This window comes from Sycon ciliatum, chromosome 1 (assembly GCF_964019385.1).
Source record: "Sycon ciliatum chromosome 1, ocSycCili1.1, whole genome shotgun sequence".
Taxonomy (NCBI): domain Eukaryota; kingdom Metazoa; phylum Porifera; class Calcarea; order Leucosolenida; family Sycettidae; genus Sycon; species Sycon ciliatum.
This window is the reverse complement of record NC_088643.1, coordinates 91,880,571-91,902,285: the sequence shown is the minus strand read 5'-3', so window position 1 is coordinate 91,902,285 and position 21,715 is coordinate 91,880,571. Positions and strand designations below refer to the sequence as shown.

The following is a 21,715-nucleotide window of genomic DNA, read 5'->3' as shown; positions in this document are numbered from 1 at the left end:
TTGTTTTGTTGAAAACATGTTGTTGGTTGACAGCATGTTACAAGGCGGAGGACGCACTGTGTGTTCGGAAACAGTGCCCCTAACTACAACCATCCACGGTTGGTAGAGCCCCGGTCTTGCGACTATCTGAACCGTATGGGTGTTAGCTCCGGTTCTGACCCTCATTATACTAGGGAGTTGCCTTTGTCTTCTTGTTGTTGCACCATCAGTCGTGTATTCTTTGTTCAATCCTGGATGTCTGTCTTCTTGAATCAACTTGATACTCAGTCCTCATAAACTGTGTAGCGTTTTTTTATACTCTTTTCTTTCTTTTTCCAACTTCTGCCCATGACATCCCTCTCTCAGCTCGCCAGCTGACAACAGTCACCACCATGATACTGTCGTGAGAAGGTGCTCTCTGTAGACCATGGCCGCGTCGGAACATCACCAACCTCATCTACAGAGAACACCTTCTCGCGACAGTATCATGGTGGTGACTGTTGTCAGCTGACGAGCTGAGAGAGGGATGTCATGGGCAGAAGTTGGAAAAAGAAGAAAAGAGTATAAAGAAAGAGAATGAAGAAGACCAATTCAGAACAAACGCTACAAAGTTTATGAGGACTGAGTATCAAGTTGATTCAAGAAGACCTCCAGGATTGAACAAAGAATACACGGCTGATGGTGCAACAACAAGAAGACAAAGGCAACTCCCTAGTATAATGAGGGTCAGAACCGGGACTAACACCCATACGGTTCAGATGGTCGCAAGACCGGGTCTCTACCAACCGTGGATGGTTGTACTTGTAGTTAGGGGCACTGTTTCCGAACATGGTGGTCCTCCGCCTTGTAACTAATTACTTGCTGTCAACCAACAAAATATACAGTCATGTAGATGGTCTACCGTCTAGTTCTGGCTCAGTTCTGCCTGCTTTGCCTCTGCCCCCGGGCTAGCTGAAAAGTGAAAGAACGCTGACATGGCATGGTATAATTATGGGCGCTATGGTGTAAATGCTGCTGCAACCGTGCCAACGAAGACTCACCGGTGTACCGTCGCCATGGTGACGAACCCGGACAGCAGTTTTAGCAAACTGTACTCACTCAAGCAAAGACTGTTACTGGTACATGTAGTTCATTCAACTGTCTCATTCCAGCGAAACTAATACTTATTATAATATTACTTGTTCATTTTGCTCCGAGTCAAAGATCTCCTCCCCGGCCCCATCCTTGCGCGTGATTCGAGTGGAAGAAGTACTGCAAGTGCAACAGCTACTACAATGTAGGTCGTCCAACTCTACAAACCTCACAGTTAGTCCAACCCGACGACTCACGGTGCAGCGTTTTGGTCACCATCGGGTTAGTGATTGCAAGACTGAGAGTGCTAGTAGCAATCATTATCTATTTCCATCGCGATGGACAGTTTTGCTAGCTCTAGTTTGTTTACTGAGTAAGCGCGGACAGTTTCCCCGTGCCTATTCCAAACTAGACGGAATGGCGACGAAGACTGATTGTTTACCTTTAGTGTTGCCTGGCGCTGCCCAAACCATTGACTCTGAACACAGCTGCTCCGCTCTTCACGTTGTTGCACCGTGCGTGACCAAGGCCGAGCAGAAACTAGCCAGCGTTGCTGCTCGTTTGAAGCAGTTGGAAAATGACCGACGGTCGTCACCCGGTGCTGTATCTGCAGCAGCAGCAGCAGCACCCGGTGATTCAGGTAGTACCAATGGTGGTGGTACCGGTAATATCGGGGCAGCCACTGCAAACACCGCTACCCGAAGAACTGATCATGGGAACGAGTCCGCGGACTCCGTGCAGCTGGAAGATGTACTTCAAATATCAGGATCGATGATACAATCGATGCCCTCGTCGTTGCCCAATCCGAGCAAAACTGCTGCCTTCCAGTCGGAGGCTTCCGGTGTGTTTCGTGACGTCACGCGTCTCCTGAAAAAGCTAGACCACATGCAGTCTGTGTTGACAAAAGCACTGGTGTCGGAGAAAGCGCAGGTACAGCAGTTGAAATCGGAGCTGAGAAGCATGGAGCGGCTCCGGTTGGAGAAGCTGCCCATCATAGTGCAGAAAGGTTAGTGTGTTACTGCTGTGTCTGTTCACTGTGCAGGCCTGCCGTAACCGGTGCGGTTGGTCAGGTCATCACCGGACCAGCATTTGGCCACCACGGCATGTTTACTGCTGGGGGAGTTATGACTGTGCACCCAACATATCATACACAAAGAGTGAAAGGCTATGGAATGGCCGGACCAATCAAAAACTGCTTACACAGGTCCAGGTACTACCGCTGTACATTCCCTGCACTTGGCAGCACTGTACATGTACATTCAAACTCCACTTACCCGGGCTACATGAGACCAGACACTTACCCGGGCTACATGAGACCAGACACTTACCCGGGCTACATGAGACCAGACACTTACCCGGGCTACATGAGACCAGACACTTACCCGGGCTACATGAGACCAGACACTTACCCGGGCTACATGAGACCAGACCATAACTAGGGTTACGGGGCCCTAGCAGCACGCACCTGAGCATGGCGCCGGCCACTGTATTCATGAGGTCATATATTTATTTCTCTAGCCAGAACTGTACTGTGTAGATGTTCTCAACTCAGAACTACATTCAAGCCGTGCGTATGCACACATTGTAGCCAGGGCACTTTACACCTGGGAACAAAACGCAGTGCATTCCCGGACTGAGCCCAGTGACCGTATCCGCATGACCTGGAGCCCATCCGATCAGTTTTACGCCATGTCTTGAAATTCTTGCACTCCGAATGTCACACAATCTCGCGCATGCTGTGCACTGTACACTGTGTATGTCACCGATCAGAACATGACAAGTATTTCGTCAATCTCACCGAGCTGGAATGGCAAGCAACTTACAGTGAACGCCAGGAGATCAGACTGGATCACAAACTCACTGCTGCACGTAAGAATATATCACTATGGTAACCAGTACTGCTAGTATCTATGCAAACGGATTATCACAATAATGCCTTCTATGCAAAGTGCCAGTCATGAGTTCCTATGGCATCATTAGTAGTAGTAGATTCATTATTGCATGTCCTTTACTCATAGTAACTGTGCATTGGTGCTCCTGTGAAGCATTTCTTGACTGTGGCTTTAAGTATTCACCATAATAATTATGGTTTATAAAATCGATTGTCATTGCCCATACGTTGGAAACTGTGCCGGATCAACAGACACTGAGACTGGCATTTAGAATCGAGGTGGGTGCAATAATTCTATTGCCAATTCCTTCCATAAAACTGAGTGTACACATGCTTTAATGTCCACGGTCTGGCTTTGTTTGGATACAGTTGTACTTTCTGGTGTCGCTCACACATGAAGTTATTAGTAACTTATTACTGATGGTTGTAAAGTTGTGTGTGTAAACTGTAAACTACTGATGGAAGGCATGATGGTATTGATGGTATTCCGACATTAGAATGCACATTCAATGCTCATACCTCTCGGTATTTTTCTTTCCCTTCATCGTCCACTGGATAACAAAGGGGGCCAGCTTGCACGCGTCACTGATGAGTTCAATTTCTTCAACGACTACAAGTGAGTAGATCTCAGTAGCGAGGTTTAGTCCCACGTAACGGATACGGGAACGTGGGTCATACACGTAAAGTTCCTGCAATGGACCCACGTTTGCAATGTTGTGTTTAGTCGCACGGAACAAAAAAACAACATGAAGCGAAAGGCCCAAACCTGGTCAATACGAAGCTTAGAAGTTCATCGAATATTTTGATTTCGTGCTTCGGAAACTTCTTCAGCTGAGCACCCTCACAGCTCGCACAATGCGCTCCATTCTGATTTTCACCCAGGTGAGCCTCCGTACACTGTATGTCGTGAATCAGAAAACCGCTGTACGTGGGTCACTGAGTATCACGTGGTACACACACGTAAAGTACCCACGGACTACGTGGAACTAAACCTTCCTAGTGCCACAGGAAGAAGAATTAGCCTTGTTTGTGCTAACATGCCTCGTTGCCATGGCTTCATTGCTGGACATGAGATTATCCATGCCTTCCTGACATCCTGTCAACACCTCTTCCACATTATGCATCAGCCAGGTTAATGCTTAGGCGGATAACCTTTCACAATTTGCTGCACGACAAGAATATTTATTGTTGGAAATCTTCTGGCATGCACTGGTGAACCTAGCTACAGATCTTCGATGGACATGAAACCTGGCCAACTGCAGCATGCACGACCTTCCTGACTCTGACAAGACATGGATCATTTGACAGAGTGTACTGTGTCGCTGTCGTAGCTGCTTTGCTTGCTGCTGTTGTTTCAAATCTTTCTTCTCATGTTGGTGTTGTTGTTGGTGTTGTTGTTGGTGTTGTTGTTGTTGTTGTTGTTGTTGTTGTTGTTGTTGTTGTTGTTGTTGTTGTTGTTGTTGTTGTTGTTGTTGTTGTTGTTGTTGTTGTTGTTGTTGTTGTTGTTGTCGTCGTCGTCGTCGTCGTCGTCGTCGTCGCCGTCCTCGTCGTCCTCGTTGATGTAGGGCGGTGATGGCACAGAAAACAGAGGAAGACACTGAGGCCATTGCCGACTTGCAGAAAGAGGACAAAAGAGTAAGTTAGTCGACTGCACACAATTATGGAATTATGTTGCTGACCCTAGACGCATCACCGGATTGTGTGCAGGCATTGACTACAGGTATAGACCTTATTAGAAATGCGATAGACACGAAAGTTGCCTATCGCATTTCTTTGGTGCTTAGACAGCTACACACAGGTACTGTATGCAACAGGTACTAGTATGCATGGCAAGGATTCGCCGCTATTTTAAATACACTACAATTGTAGTTGTACATGGCTTTGTTACGAATCCACTATGTACCAAGCCTTTCAAATTGAATGCCGCAAAAAAAGTGGGGAGATTTTCTCTTACTCCTTCCTTATCATTCCTTGAGAAGTTATGGCACCCAAAGAGGTGGATGTATATGAATTTTGGTGGTAACAAGTTAATGACAGGTTAACACAGGGTATTAGGAGAAGTCATCTGGCTCAACAGAGTGATCAGTCCACATACAAGTTACCAAGCAGCAAGCTCCAATTCATGAATGTAACACACTTGCTTCATGTCCTTCTAGCCGGGCATTCATCGGACACACTGATAAATTAAGAATGCTGAGCTTGGCCAGGGTTGAATTGATACCAGTGACTGCAGGTCAGGAACATAAGTGAAATAGTAGGTGAGACATGTGTACAAGACTGAGATAGAACAAGCTATAGAAAAACACAAATACCACAGTAACCAAACACATGATAGGCATACCATACTCACCACAGTAACCAAACACATGACAAGCATACCGTACTCTCGACAGCATCACCTCCCACCTAAGCGAGGGATCATCGACGCTTGACGAGCACTAGCTCACATAATAAATTTACGGGCCAGTGATATGATAACCGTGCACCTGGACACAGCGGCTTAAAAATTGTTGAGCGCAGCAGAGCCAACACCAACACCAGTGCACGGTAGTTATTGGCTTTTCCCTCAGGGCATGAAAAAAGGTGATTTTCATGTATAGCGCATAGTAAGCATGGTGCTCTGTAAAACCACAGTTTAGTGCTTGAGGATTCCTTCTTTTCTGGCTGTTGCTTTTTCACAGATATCTGACCTATTAGCACAACACAAGATGGAGCTTGCATCATGCCAGAACAAGCTGACAATTGTAAGTCAGTGACTTTCATCCAACTGGACACATCTCCGCTTGTTGTATTCCTTCCGAGATGGTTTTTGTTTGCAAGCTGACCTTTCAAAGGTACATGTAGATGAAAGAGACAGGAATGGGTGGTGTGAACTGTTGTTGCCTTTCTTTACAGGATTTGGAGACAGCCCAGATAGAACGGCAAACCATTTCCATGAAGCTTGAGGCTGCACGGGACTCATTACGCCAGATCAAGTGAGTCACAAGTTCCTCCTTTACTCCTTTTCCTCGTCCCTTTCCTCCTCCTCCTCCTCCTCCTCCTCCTCTTCCTCTTCCTCTTCCTCCTCCTCCTCTTTCTCCTCCTCCCCACCACCACATCCTCTTCTTCTTCCTCCTCCTCTTTTTCTTGAGGAAAGGATATTTTATACCATAGCGGTGGATAAAGCCATTTCAAGCTGTTTTTTAGCTAGTAAAGGCGAATAGGAAGGAGAAAGAAACAGAGATAAATAGGGGGGAGAGAGAGAGAGAGAGAAAGGAAAGAAATAATTGCATTAGATTGCCTTTACATCAGTCTAGTGGGCATTGGTGAAAACTAGGTTAAATTTGTCAGCCTGGCGTCTAAGAAAGGCCCGAAGATTTGAGAAGGATCGAATTCAACCTCCACTGATCATTGTGTAGACCTATTTCTGCCTTGCTGTATAGTCCGGTACCGTCTCCTTTCCCTTTGTCTCTTCGTTTGATGGGCTGGCTTCCCCCTCAAAGTTGCCTGTATTTTGCGGAGCTGGATTATTTACTGTCATTTCACCATGTGTGTTGGATTACCACCATAGAAAAGTGACGATAGAGTCTTGGGACCATTTCGCCGCTATTCACCAATGCAGAGCTGGTCATTGTACTGTTATGGTCTGGCCCCTCACTCAACTTTACCTTTCATTTATGGAGCTGGACTCTCACCATATCTCCGAGAATACCAGTGACTTTTTTGTATTATTCACCGATGCACACAGCTGTCTCGTGTAATTCCTTTCATTCTCTCTCTACATCATTTCGTTAAAAATCCTGAAAACGATCTGACCCTCAAAGGGTTACTTGAAGCCTGAATAAGGTTGTTTCACGATAAAATCGGTTGTGGCGACAAACGCGATTAGGCCGGCTGCAGGGACGCCGTAATGTCGCACTCGCCCCAGCACCATTCAAACAGTTCCCTTTGGCAGTTCACGGCACGAACTTCAACAAAGCCCCGTGAATGCGTACTAGGGGAAGGCTAGACAGCATGTCTCTAGACATCAATAGGCATCGTATGAAAAGCCAGTCAATAGCACTAAAGAGCGAAAGCCTTTGTCACGGTTCGGTTTCACTCGCGCACCGGGCCCGAGCTGCCAGCGCAAACAAATGCCGGGCGCGAGCTGGCAGCACGAACAAACACCGTACTCACACGAGACCGCTGGGCCAACGGATGGCCACAGCCATCAAAAACAGGAACAAACCCATCCACGGCTCTTTCTCTTGCTAGCTGTGCTGCTGCGTGCATCCAACTGTTTCGCAATTTCTCCCTCCCACCCACGCCTCTTGATCTGTCCTAGCTCACTATTCTGGACAAATATTAATTCAATTGCAATGAAGTGCCGGGGGCCGGCGGGGGCATTCGGCGGCTTGGTCTGATTCCTAGCTTGTTGGTAACCGGCTTGAGGTTTCCAAGGTTGCTATGACAACGTGCAGTCATGCGCAGGGCCACCCAACATGCGTTGGGGGCCCAGGAAAGACAGAAACGCGTTGCTAGGCAACAGCAAAAGCGCTCAGCGAGTATCACGCTACTCATGCAGCACGCACGCTGGCTTAGGGTATCACGCTACCCTTGCGCTGCGGGGTACCACATTGCCCCTCGCTGGAATCAGACCCGCGCCCCGGATACCTTGCGCTGGCCTCCTGACGGCCAAACTCAACCAACTTGCGCGCTGTGACTGGGGTTGAGCATGCCTTAGCAACATAATGTGGCCCAGGTCGGCAGACTTTCAATTAGCCAAGCGAGCTACTCAGGCCAGGGCGCATGATCACTATTCGCAGCACTTATCGTCCATGCAGCAGTCGGGTTAAGAACCCGAAATGTATTTCATGCTACATCTTGTGTTTTCTTGTTGGCAGTGAGGAAGTAACGAGGATAAATCTCTCACACACGTCCAATCTCCATGCCATTATCATGTGGCGGGAGACCCTGGAGTCAAACAGGAGCGATGTGGAAACTCTGGGTGAGTTATATCGGGTGGTCTGTGTTACTATAGTGCTGTGTTGAAATCATGGAATTGTGGAATTATGCCTGGCACTAGAATTGAGCACTCCAGTGTCATTTGTACTATGTTTGCAACTGCCCTTGCTTTGGAGGCTTGATGCGGTGTCTCGTGTTGTTCCCCTTATTTGCTGTGTAAAGGAACCCAAATTGACGAGTATAAACAGGAGCAAGATGAACTAAACGAGAAGGTGAGAAGCTCTACTAGTACCTAGGTCTTCTTGAGCTGCTGCTGCTGCTGCTGCTTTGGAAGCAGTATCCATGCCAGGTCGACCTTCAGCACATTCTGTAGTTGCCAGTTGATAGAAATAGCAATCCAGATTGATTTTGGGACTTCATTCTAAATCATTTGTCGATCATTAAGCTCACCTGAAGATGCCACGCATTGCAGAATCATCCATCAGTTGTGAATCTGCAGCTCTCTTATTTAGGCTAACTGCCAGCATCACGTCATTATCTTGATCACGGTTCCGTTAACTGAACTGGCACTTGCACGCTGGAATATCGCATCAATTAGTAGTACGCCTTACCAATTCCGCTGTCCCACTCCGAAATATACAATCATATACAGTGGTCCCTTTATAATCCGGCACCATTTGTGCTAAGAAAATTCTGCTGGGGAGGGTGCTGGATTAGAAAATCTGAATTTCTGCTGCAGTGTCGTGACGAGGACCTTTTGGTTACTGAAAATTGTGCTGGTTTAAAGAGGGTGCTGGTTTATAAAGTGCCGGATTAAAGAGGGACGACTGTACTCATGTTACACCCTGGCGATGGGTCACTTGTGCAATTATACAATTTGGCAAAGATGCCACAGAGCAGATAAATACACTCAGGCGCAGGATCTGATGCACCTAATGCACTCTTGTTTGTGTGTGTGTTGCACTGAATAGATTGCTAGCCTGCTCGTGTCCATCAGAGATGCTCATGAGGAGCAGGGAATAGAGGATCTTCGCAATGCCAAATTGGAGGAGGAACGCCTCAAAGTGGTATGTTTTCGGGAGATTTGCACATTTTGTAATGCCCAATACTAGCTAATGTTCATCATGAGCAACATACTACACCATCCGATTGTGTTGCATTTGTGGCAGCTTTGGGTTAATGTGTAGCGCACAGCAAGTTTCTGTTCAAACTGTTTTCATGTAATAAATTTAGGCATTCATTTAATTAATGTGCATGGTAACAATAGCTTCATTCATTCATTCATTCGTTCATCCATGTATTCACCCATTCACTCAGCCAGTCCATCATTCATTCATTTATTCATTCATCCATCCATCCATCCATCCATCCATCCATTCATCCATCCATCCATCCATTCATTCATCCATCCATCCTCCAACCATCCATTCATCCATTCATCCATCCATCCATCCATCCATTCATTTATGCATACTGTAAAGCGATAATTTTTTGCGGCGCGCAAAGTTTGCGGTTTCAAGAATTGTGCTCGTTCACGACGAGAAACTTTTGCAATTTTATCTTTTCATTTGGATCTTGTACTGTCTACAGTCAATGTACAGAGCAGTGTGCGACGATTTACATTCGCGAATGTGTGATGGTCGTGAAAATAGCGAAATATAATCTCTAGCAAAAATTTCTCTCTTTACAGTATTAGTATGTCATGTGGTAATATGCACTAGTCATAGCTGCTGGCCTGTCTTACTTATCTTGGTCTTGTTTTTGTCTAAACCGTTATCTTGTAGAAAAGGCAGGAGAGAGATGTAGAAGAAGTAAGAGGCATCATGCTCGATGACATCATCCGCGAACAGCATGCCACGACTACACGTCTAAAGAACATGAAAGATGAAATCAAGCGTATGCAGGAAGAAGCTGCTAAAGCGTACGTCTTGTTCTAACGCTCCTGAATTTATCCTGTGCACCTCTCTTATTCCTGCTAGCTACATAGTTTTAAAATTCAATCTGGTGTAGCTGAAAAAGGGCGGATCCAGGGTGGTTCCGGGGGTTCCTGGATTCCGCAAACGTACTACTGGAAACCATATGCATGTGCATGTACATGATTGTATCAGCTATTCGGTTTTGGCTTAACTGGACCCCCTCCCTGTAGGGATCTCTGGATCCGCCCCTGCTGAATGTCAAAAGGGTGTAGGTGCTACCGTCTTTTTTTCCCTAGTAACAAATGTCTAAAACCACTGTTTGTCTGTGCTAAACTCATTCGATGTTGAATATGAAGTGCATGGCAGCGTTCTGGAGCATAATGTTCACATAACATCAGGCCCCAATCGTAGAGAACAACATTGCCAAACACTGAGCAGTTACTGTAAGTGTGACGATGGTTGGATGATGTGACAACGGTGTTTGGTGTTTGGTGTTTTGCTATGTATCACTCTCAGAGATAAGAACGTGGAAGCAGCTCTCAAAGGAGTGGAACGCCTAAAAGGCGAACTGACCCGTATTCAGGAGCAGTTGGAGGTATGGCCTCAGTCTTTGACAACGAATTGAAGCTTTGCTGTTCAATTTCATCTCTCACTTCCACTGTAGGTTCTCTCTTGTATCGTCGGCTCACAACTCTATCATAGATACAACAACCCATGCCAAGACAACTGTAGAAGAGGCATTGGTGCACCCTTTAGCACACACACACGCACGCGCGCGCGTGCGCGCGCACACACACACACACACACACACACACACACACACACACACACACACACGCACACACATATGCAAGTGGACACGCATGCACACGCACGCGTAAAGACACACACACACACACTCTCTCTCTCTCATGATACCATCACCTCTCAGTGCTGTACAACCCTCTAATTTGTCTTGGCCCCCGCTCTCTTTCAAGGTGGCATCTGAGGAGTCTACCCGTCTTCGAGCTGAAAGGAAGAAACAAAGTGTTCGTGTTGATGCTTTGCAGTCAACCCTCAGAGATTCAGAGCACAGACTGAAGGTAATCTCCTGGCCCGGGAGTTCTAGCATTGCAAGAGCCTCCATCTAAGTCACGGTCCAGTGTAATAATAATATATGTGTGTTTCTGCAACAATTTACCTGTATACTCGCACTTACTGCAAAAGAAAAGCTCACACCTTTTATGTTGGGATTGGGAAGGCAGTAGCCGATTATCTTGGAAACGATTTGGTCCTTGAAGTTTTGTTTAACGTTATCAGACCTTGGTACTGCGGAGTGCACGTAATATATTACTCACGGTGATTTGATGTGCCAGGTTGCTTTAAAAGCTGTGCTGCAGTAATGTGTATGGTTTGCCACTCAAGTGTGCAATTGAATCTCATTTCATTGTGTGAAATTCTGACATCATGGAGTTGTATCTGTGCTGCTCCTGCTCCTGCTGCCGCTATGACTGCGACTACCACTGCTGGTGCTGCAACTGCTGCGGTTGCTGCTTTTGCTGGTTGTGGTGGCGCTGGTGCTATTAGTTTCTGACTTTCTGTTGCTGCGACTACTATGTGTGTGTGGTGCATAGATGGATTTAGCTCAGGCAAAGCAAGCGGAACAGGATGAAGAAAAACAGCAGGTTACTATTCAGGTGAGAGCACTGCAACTCCCAGATCTTGCAGGTCAAGTGCGATAGGTATTACTAATCATCATGATTGTGCTTGCCCATTTTTCCGGTGTGTTTGTGGGGTTGCTCTGTTTGTGCTGTTGCAGTCGCGTATTTTAGCTGATCAACATGTCTTAGAGAAAATGCAGGAGGTAGCTGTGAAGAAGGAATCCAAGGTTGGTTTTATCATTGTTCTCATCTGTCCCAGTATCTCTGACTCTGTACATCATTTCATGAGATTCCTTGATATACACACACCACGACGACGACCACCACCGCCGCCGCCGCCGCCACCACCACCACCACTGTATGTATTTTACTAGGGGTCAAACGGGTGTACCGGGTACCCGGGTACTCGCCCGTTAATCTCAGGTACCGTTAGTAAAAGGGTACCCGTTTGTAAAAAAAAAAAAAAAAAAAAAAAAAAAAAAAAGGTGATCCTATCGTATTCCAAGACTCAAAATAGGAGTGCGGATACTCTTTTCCTTTTTCCTGTGCATTCCCGCTTTCGACTTTATCAGGCAGGAGCAGGCTGAAAGACAGACTTGACAGTTGTTCTCTCCACTCTAGTGCAAGTAAAAATCCTCGTACTGGAGGTTTTTGATTGTGATGTGAGAAAATGCAAGACTTGAAACTCGTTCGAGGTGGCAGCTGAGTAACTAGAAAGTTACGATGGTTCTCCGACATCGAACCTGCCACAGTACTTGATGAACTAGTGTCACCAGGCTGAGTGACCAGTGGGAGTGTCACAAACGGTGATGTCCGTAGGTGGTAGCTTCATGTATGATACTCATGGTTGTAGTTTGTTCCTTCAATCGACGAGCTGAAAAGTAGTTCGAAATATTGCATACAAGATTACGGATTTGTGAAGATTCATTTCACGAGTTCAACAAGCTAGCACTAGCAGCTAGCTGGCCAGCAGCACATCAGCTGTGTCAGGCACCCCAGCTAGCTACAATGTATGGGCGCGAACATCTTCTGAATGCAACGAGTACCAGTTCTCTGCGAACATAGCAAATAGGATTGCGCGAGATCACGGAAGTTTTGCTAAACCACTCTGTCCTTGCATGGCTTGAATCACATCGATCTGCAGTTGATTTGCGTACATGTATCAAAATACATGTAGCTTGTAGGACCATCTACATGTACGATTAGTTACTGCCTGTGAAGTTATGTACATGGGCAAATGCACGGATGACATTCATTTGGAACCTTCATTGCCATAATAATATTATGGTACACGAATCATAATGTAGTATCAAAATACAACCTGAGAATATACAAATTAAAATCATGATTTATGTGAGAAATGCGCAAAAAAATAATATGGCTGCTAAAGGGTACCCGTTAACCCGCCCGTTAAGAAAATTACCCGTTCGTTAGTTAAAGGTACACCCGTTTGACCCCTATATTTTACCTTGGACAACTTCAAAGTGACTTCAAAGGTGAATTGACGGTATCATATTGTAATGGTCGAATTTTTGCAAATGTCCAGGAAAGTGAGTTTCTTGAAGGCATGGAGGTTAAGGAAAAGCGTCTGGAAGGCAAGGTAAGTGTCCTTCTCTTAAAACACTGCAAGCCATTAGTAGTTTCCAATCGCTGCAGTGAATCATCGGTTACCTTTAGGTTGTTGATACTACCGTATTTCCCTGAATATATGTTGCACTTTTTATAACACTTGATTTCAATCTTGATTTCAAGGGCAAAGAAATAGGTGGGACTTGATCGAGTTTGACATCCTAGTTATGTGAACACATTGAAACAATATGGCTCAAACCTGAAAATGTGTTGTGACTTATAGTCCAGATTATTACATCATATGAACTTAGTTGTGTGCTGCCATACCAGATTCCTGTCCCTGGTTGCAAATCAAGGTGCTTTAGCGAGACGGGTTGCTCTGGTGGTCCTTCGCTGTAAAAAATACTTAACAGCAATAGCTGCTTCTGAAACCGCCAGCGTGGCGGGAGGCTCTTGTTGATCCATTCTTTGTTGATATTTTCCAATAATGTTCTAGACCCTCTAAGGCACACTATACATGACCTTAGGAGGGCAAAGGAAATGCGGCACCTGACAAATGCCATGACATGTGAATATGGTTCATTACGTCTGTCAGCCAGCAGCGATGCGATTCTTATATACAGGCTGGTTGCCGAACGCCCAAAACCACCTGACGCCGTCATGACCACCGAGGCAAACGACGCATTTTCGACATTCCAGACCCGCTCCTCATACCTTCTCTGTTTTTCCTGTTCATGTCAGTGATAGACAGTGGCCAGCGGTGCAGTGCGGTTCGAGGCAGCATGAGGGTTAAACACCCGTACATCAATGAGTGTGCGCTCGAAACGACTGCCCCACAATCCACTGACACCGATATCGAGACGTGCCTGGTCCTCGGTGATTGCTGTGCGGTAGCGAAGTCGCTCTCCGGTTAATGGTTGTAAACTTGGCTCAATGGCCACATTATTGCATATGATCTTCAAAAGTGAAGCCGTTACGTCTCTAATCTCGTTGTGTCTTATCGATGGAAAACCACCAACTGAGCATGATAAGAGATGGCTCACAGAGGCGGTCACCCCACATACACATGATGACGGCAGCCGCTGGAGTGTCCAGCCATCCCGTAAGCAAAGTCCATCTCTGAATTCACCTTTCGTTAGGTTGAACCCATAGCGACGTAACGGCTTACAGGTCAGCCAACTGGAAGCTCCCCTCTCCCTTGCCAGGTCAATTGTTCGGACAAACGTTGGTGAAGAGTCCGCGATAACAGACGACAGTGCATCCGACCGGCCTCTTCGATTTGATGACCTCGATTGGTTCTTCCTCTTCCGGACAACATCCAACGCATCTCCGAGGGCGTGGATGCCTCCCTTGATTAGTTGCACAATGGGATCAGTGATGAACCTGGACGTGTCATACTGACGTATTAGAGTTGAAGGCTGTACTATCGCGAGACCACCCAGCCGACAAGGCAATGCAAAAAGCCGTCTCATGGAGTCATTTGGCGAGGAGCAGCCAGTGGTGGCCGGTATCAGCTTGTGGTGGATGGCCGTTTCCAGTGGCTCCAATGCGTGCTCGGAGACCTCCATCGTCCGGCATACAAAAGACCATTTGCTCCGTATGGCTTGGCACAAAGCGGAATATGCTGCCTGGGGCTGACTCTGAGCAATCTCGGCCAGTCGCAAAACTTCATCGGTCCACTGCCGACTTTTGCAGAATTGGGAGGTCCCTATCGCAGCCCCTAAGTAGCGTGATCCTTCACATGTTATTGATATATCAGTACCCTGGAAGAGAGACTTGGCCTCCTCCATGCATCGCTCCTTGACAACCAGCACTGATTTTGCAGGATTCAGGAAATATCCATATTTAGGGCCATCCCCAACAAGAACATCCCACCAGGCCTGCATCCTTGCGAGTTTTCCCGCCGCCGAGGCATCATCAGCGAACCAGAGTTGGATGGAATCCTCATTTGTCGCCTTCCTGACCAGAGGCAGCATGGCAATGGCATAAAATGGCATTGCCAGAGGATCTCCTTGCGTGGTGCCCTCTTCCGACATGAGGCACTCACCACCAACATACAGTCGGGCAGGTGTGCGATAGGTGTTTATCAGTACTGGAGCCAACTCAGGGCAGATTCTTTGAACATTGCGCAGGCCAACAGCTCGATTCCTTCTATTAAAGGCATTGGATGCGTCCGCCAATAATATACCGTCTGTGCTTTCATCACTGAACACACTGGTCATAGCATGAATACCGGCCTCTATCCAGCCACCTCCTTAACTGCCCCACCTGCAACAGACAGTATTGCCTTGCCAATTATCCGCCGCATGACCTCGCCGATTCCAATAGGCTGCACTCCAGGGCTCTTGTCCAATGGAATGATGCGACACGAAGTATATGCCACCATTGATTCCGGCTCGACATAAGCTGAAGCCAGCCGCTGAGCACACAGAGCCAGGGCACTGCACAGGGACCGAGACACATCCGTGAACGAAGAGCACATGTGCCGCCACCCATCCGCGTCCACACCCGAAGGGCCAGCTGCACCACTTGTGCCCACGGCGGCCTGCTTAACTTTTTGATCAATTGCATTGAAAAAGATGGGATGGGGCTCAAGGAGTGGCGGTCCATCCATGATCGCATCCCCGCCCACGAGCTCAGCTGCTGGGAGTTTCTGCTGCAGTATATCCCGAACCGATGTGCCGTCAATGATGGCATCCAGTTGATGCACTCCACCACATTCATCATTTGACAACTGGCGCAGAGCAGCAGAAAGCCTGTCATTGTTGACCGACTCTGCGAATTGTCTAGCTGAAAGCCCACAACAATATGATTTTCTGTCAATATACATTCAGAAATTCTTCCTCAGTCCATGAACTAGAGCAAGAGGCAGCGAACTTCTTGTGCATGCACACTAATCCTGATCTGCAGTAGGGGCCGCATAGTACACTAAAGTGGCTGAGAGCTATGTATATGATGTTATTACCGCTCCAATGTTTGGATTGTAGATGTCTTGCACATGATTTGCTGCTTCAATTGTGTGTGTGTGTGTGTGTGTGTGTGTGTGTGTGTGTGTGTGTGTGTGTGTATGTGTGTGCGGGGTACTCCAACGCGTGCGTGATTTGCCGCTTGTGCAGGTTGAGAAGCTGAACGAAGAGTGGGCACACTGTGAAGAGGTATGTGCTAGAGTGAATGCATACACGGAATAGACATGCTACTGTACAACATAGAGCATGGGATGGAGAGGGGGGGGGGGGTCATGGCAGTGACTTGAGGGTTCCATATGCCACCTATGTACGAGAAACATTGCAAGTAAGTATGCCCATGCTGTGATACAGTATTAACAGTTATTCATGTCTTTGTATTGTTTTATTATGATCAGTCACCACCACTACACAAAGGTCGTTGACGCTGCAAGTTTTATTCAAAAACTCTGCACTCACATTGGCTCATTGGCTGCAGTGTCGGGAGCCTCCGTGTTCTAAAAAATTGTATTGTCTATTGCGACAACAATAGTGACAACCATTGGCAACAAATGGACATCACTAACGTGTTGTGGATGACTTACCTAACAGTCTAATTTACCCATGACTTGACAGTGTCACGGTATGTTGCTGTTGTTAATGCTGCAAGACTCGTGACCATCTTCGCACAGAGGTAGAGAAGATCGACACAGAGTTACACCAAACCCAAACTGACCTGGAAGAGCAGATTGCCCCGTTGGAGCCAGCCAAGGAAAAGTTGCAGGTAGGTGTTTCTCTTAATTGTGAACTCATTGCAAAATGCCTTGCTATGCAGAATGATAATCTGAAGTCCAAAGTGCTGTTGTGTGTGTGTGTGTGGGGGGGGGGGGGGGGATGATAGTGCATGTCAGTGCTATAGCCAGTTACAATGTATCTGAACACGATTTATTTGTAGCACTCATAAACATGTGTGTCAACTTCAAACTTCACTGTCAAGTGCTTGCATGTTGTGGTGTATTAATTAACCGGCAGGTTCAAGTTGAGAGCACGGATGCAACCATCCAAGAGCTCAAGTGGGAGAAAGACATGCTGGAAAAGAAGATCAAGGTACTTCTTCAGTTTGTACTACAAGACAAGTATAGTCATGTGGTTATATGTTAGAAATCCAGTGATTGAACAATGCGTCCAGATTTGAAAGAGAAAGAAAGGATGGTAACAAGTCTGCATATGCTGCATACTCCAGGGCAGTAACCGATAGATGTCTAGCCTGCATTTTTACTTGGACTTCTTGTGATTGTTTCGATGGCTTCTTTCAGGGACATCAGTCATTGAAACCAGAGTCCTACATGCCTACTGCACTGTATATAATTATAATATGTTAGGTCCCTTGAACCGGTTACCAAGACAACTGGTCTACGCGTATGCCTCTCTTTCACACGTAGTCATACCCCCTCCTGCTCTAAGACCTTTCATGGTATAGTCAATCGTTTCTACGTCTCACCCATCATTGCATCGCACAATACGCATGCTTTCCCCCAGCCTACCTCGTCCTTGCTGTGAGTGCTGACCAAGAGAATGTATGAGAGTTCAACATACATTGCAATGATCCAGCTATGTGAGAGCTGAACCTATGTTATCAACACATGGTCATGCAGTCACCAATGTTTTTCGCCCTGGTGCTGGCAGGGTTCCGAAGTTTCCAGAGGGCACCTACTCAGTACTCCTTGTCAGTTTTGTGCCATGTTGTCACACTGGCTGAGTGACTGTATATGATCTGGTTACGTTGGTGGACACTTAGTCATAACTCGTAACAGTTTTGCCATTCTCCTTTTTTCCATAATTAAATTGGCTCATCAGCCTAGTTCAGTATTGATCATTGTACTTTGAAGATTACTATACTACACTGTAGTTGTAGGTTGATGGGCTGTGTGTGTGTCATCAGGCAAGTGAGGATTCGGAACCTCTTGTTCATTCCGTGAAACTTTGACGGCTGACTGAATTGCTCAGAAACTGTATTTGCTGTCTCTGTCCTATTTTGTTCTTCTTCGTAGGAATTTCAGGAATCCGACACTGGAATTGTGAGGCTGATTGCCAAAACTGAAGATGATATTGAACAGAAAGCGTAAGAATCCCCAGAAAACTGTGTAAACCCGTCTAGAATGTGTTTAAAAAAAGTGCACCATGCTAAGTCAGGATACAGCCGGGACTCTTGTGTCTGATCAGCATGTCTCTGAACAATTCTGCATTGGTACCGGCCTAAGTCGGTCCGTGAAACAGGAGACTGGCTGCATCTAAGTTATGTAGCATGTAACTGTGTGTAGTTATGTGCGTGGACTTCAGTGTTGCTTCCAATCTTCTTACGGTGTAAACCCATTTGGCTACTCCAATAGTTTGCTGGTGTTGTCTATGCCTTCCATGCCACTCCAGTCAAGAACTTCTTGAAAAGCAGCAAACCATCAAAGAAGAAAGAGAGCACGAGGAGAGGATACGGCAAGAGCTGACACAGATCAAAGGTTAGTGATACATTAGGATGCATGCATGGGCATAGGTTAGTCTAAGAGGATGTCTTCATGTTTCGAATGTGTACAGATGCGAATCCTGCCTCTATTCTCGTTGTTACCGGATATAACCACCATCACTCTTATGTTCTTTCCCCTGAGGAATATGTAGTTTATGTAGAGAAAACAGGAGCTTTGTTACCAGTACCATAAAGTACTGCAAGCCCCCCCCCCCTCCCGTTATGATTTGCAGACAGGGACATAACAATTCTAGTGTATGGCCTAGTGCAACTAGTATCATATAGTGTCACCTCTGGCACCGAGTGTTTATGGTATACGGTCTAAGGTGTGGCGTGAATTTGTTTGTGAATTTCAGAGTTTCGTCGACAGGCAGGTGACAAGCATTCCAGCTACATGAAACTACAGCATGGCTACTTGGAAGGGTACAAGGTCAGACCCCCCCCCCCCCCCCCACACACACACATGCACACAATAAGCCCACGCATGCAGATTCTACTTTGAAGTGCACTGAGCCTCGTGATTAACAACCCTTGTCCGAAGGTACACTACACACAGTGTCGCTATTCACCAGCTGTTGTTTTACTCGTGTTTGTTATTCACAAGGTTGATTGTACAGGTAGTCCCAAGGTTAGCTATCAGTAGTTATCTACAGTGTCAAACATATCTGCATGACTTGCAACTTCTTCCACGGCATATTGAGTCTAGTCACAAAGGAAGAAGCAGTTCTGTCCGCAGATTGAGTATTGAGTCTAGCCATATGCTTAGACGAGAAGGCAGAAATGCCTGTGTATCCAGCCGGTGTATCTGGCGAAGTGAAATGACAACAAACCAACAATCTTGCCAAAATAGTAATACTTTCCCAGGCCCAAGATTCGATTCACATGATCAATACAAACAAGCAGCCAGGCATACAACCATCAAACATAAATGCTATTTATGCATGCTGCTCAGCACCCGAGTAACACACAACACAATTATGCTACTTGTACATACACACAGGTTACGCATAATTATGGCGGCCCAATCAGAATGAATGTGACACTACCAAGGTTAGGAGTTGGCGGTGCCTTGCGGTTGCTCAAGCATTTGTTATACATGTGCTTTTCACACTTCTCATTGTCTTTCAGGATGAGGTAGCAGAGGTAACGGAGAAGAACAAGTCTCTTTCTGAGCACTACCGAAAGAGCCAGGAGAACAGCATGCGAGCCAAGGCAGAGCTTGCTGAACTGCTGGAGCAACGTAGCCAGCTTGATGAGAGTATACGGGACCACAAACAAGTGAGTGACAGTTGACTGATAAGGATCACTTGGCAATGTTTAGAGTCCCCCCCCCCCCCAAACCCACACATACACCCAGTGCACCTTCTGCCTACATTGTACCACGTACCATATCAGTTGATTGGTGCAAAGATCTGTATCACTCACTTCGTCTGATGCAATGTATGCCATCTGTGACAGTTCAATGGTTATTTTAGGTTTGGAGGCTAAGGGTCATTCTAAGGTTCAAGGTTCGAAGTTCAAGGTGTGTGTATGTATGTGCATGCGTGTGTGCCTGTCATAACTGTTGCACATAATTATGTTGCCATTAGCTGACTGACTGGCAGCAGCGGATGCACAGCTCTCTGGAGAGTACTTACAAACAAAGACAGTGGAACAGCCGACAGAAGCTGGTGCAGTTTGGCGAGAAGGCACAACAGAATACAAAGTCATTGCTACGAATTGAAGAAGACTTATCAACTGCTGCTAAATCTGCGAGGACGTTTTTAGATGAACACTCCGTGTGATGCTCCGGATTGCTTCCAAGTTAGCAAGAATTAGACATTTACAACTTTCAGGTCACAAAGGTCACTCCTAAATCCTAGTCATGTTGGTCCTGTTCATAGCTTGTCATGCAGTTTCCAAATGCCGGGCACAGAATGTGATACTTCCGATCTATACTAGCAATCGTCCATTTAGCCTTTACCATCGTGCTGTAGGGAAATGATTTACATCCCAGATTTACACCTCCACATGCTCCTGCCATGCGTCTTTTTGCAGGCACTTTCCCCTCTCAGTACACAATACTGCTACCGGCCGCACTTGACTATGTGCTAGGTGTAGTATGGCACAGTACACTTGACCGCATGCATCATTTGTAGGTGCAGAACAAGATGCAAGCCATTGATTAGGCAACACAGTGTTGGTTGGCACTTGCTGTCTGGCATTCGTCGATGATGTGCACATTTGCACTTTCTATTGTTCAGCACTATCTTTGCCGGCATACCGCAAACTTATTTTATTCTGTTGCCCGTCTTTGTCGCAGCTAATGCCAGCTCCGGCCAGTTGAGATGCCTTTATTTAGTCTTCTCGTAAGTTCTACTCGACTACGGGTATTCCTGAGATGCTCAGTTCTCACCACGACGATAGCTATTCCTGGTCATTAATCATCCTCTTTTGAAGTACCTGCATTCGAATTGAGCAAAAATCTAGGAAAAATCCTACAGTCCTACATTGCAGTTTTGTTGTGCGTGGATTACCGTTGAATGTAGATCTACCAGATTGCAGTGATGTGCAGAAGGAAATGGCTGCTGAGCAGGTATCACCGGGTATCATTGAAAGAGGCCAAGCGAGGCTTCAGTAGCATGTGCCCGGAGGCTTCTAGCACAAAGTTGACCCAAAGTGACCTTGTCATTTTTTGACAGGTTGTGGTTCGACCTTGTCAATTTGGGGTTTGATCTTCCTCACTTTGTGTAGTATGATACCACAACCTGTCCGTGTCAAAACATAACAAGGTCAGTTCTGGGTCAACTTCGTGCTAGAAGCCCCCTGATACATACTACTGGCGCCTGACTGCGGTGTACATACCGGCACATGTACACGGGTCGATGTAGGTTTACTGGCAACACATGCTGTACAGTACCGTATGGGCACTTCCAGGAAGATGTACACGGAGGCTAACACCCGGAAACACCAGTGGCAGATACAGCGCCTAATGGTGGGGGTTGAGGGGATAAGTCTCACAACCACTGGCACGCATACCAAAAAAAACATTAGCCACACCCCTTGTACCCATAGGTTTCCAGCTGACTGTAGGTGCCGATGGAATGAGTAAAACTGCAGTGTTTTTAGTGTGTTTGGCCGGGGGGGGGGGGGGGTATGCTCACAATTTCAATGCTTGGAGGTTGGCATACAACTACGGTACTTGTAGTACATGTGCTTCTAGAAACATATCATGATGTCTTCCGTTTCCCCTCCTAACCCCTACTTATGTTTATCGCCGTGGTGGG

General features: G+C 46.5%; 1 protein-coding gene across 1 annotated transcript; it reads left to right on the top strand.

The window, feature by feature from the left end:
* Positions 1 to 1,125: 1,125 nt before the first annotated feature.
* Positions 1,126 to 20,937, top strand: LOC135806469 (coiled-coil domain-containing protein 178-like). Its single transcript, XM_065320659.1, has 23 exons — positions 1,126 to 2,056; positions 2,821 to 2,919; positions 3,506 to 3,557; positions 4,507 to 4,576; positions 5,623 to 5,685; positions 5,837 to 5,916; positions 7,804 to 7,907; positions 8,087 to 8,136; positions 8,836 to 8,931; positions 9,649 to 9,785; positions 10,297 to 10,375; positions 10,758 to 10,862; positions 11,394 to 11,456; positions 11,579 to 11,647; positions 12,967 to 13,020; positions 16,106 to 16,144; positions 16,602 to 16,715; positions 16,964 to 17,038; positions 17,983 to 18,053; positions 18,359 to 18,444; positions 18,806 to 18,879; positions 19,578 to 19,727; positions 20,039 to 20,937. The coding sequence occupies exons 1-23, from the start codon at positions 1,468 to 1,470 to the stop codon at positions 20,231 to 20,233; spliced, it is 2,514 nt and encodes an 837-aa protein (XP_065176731.1). The 5' UTR covers positions 1,126 to 1,467; the 3' UTR covers positions 20,234 to 20,937.
* The last annotated feature ends 778 nt before the right edge of the window (positions 20,938 to 21,715 follow it).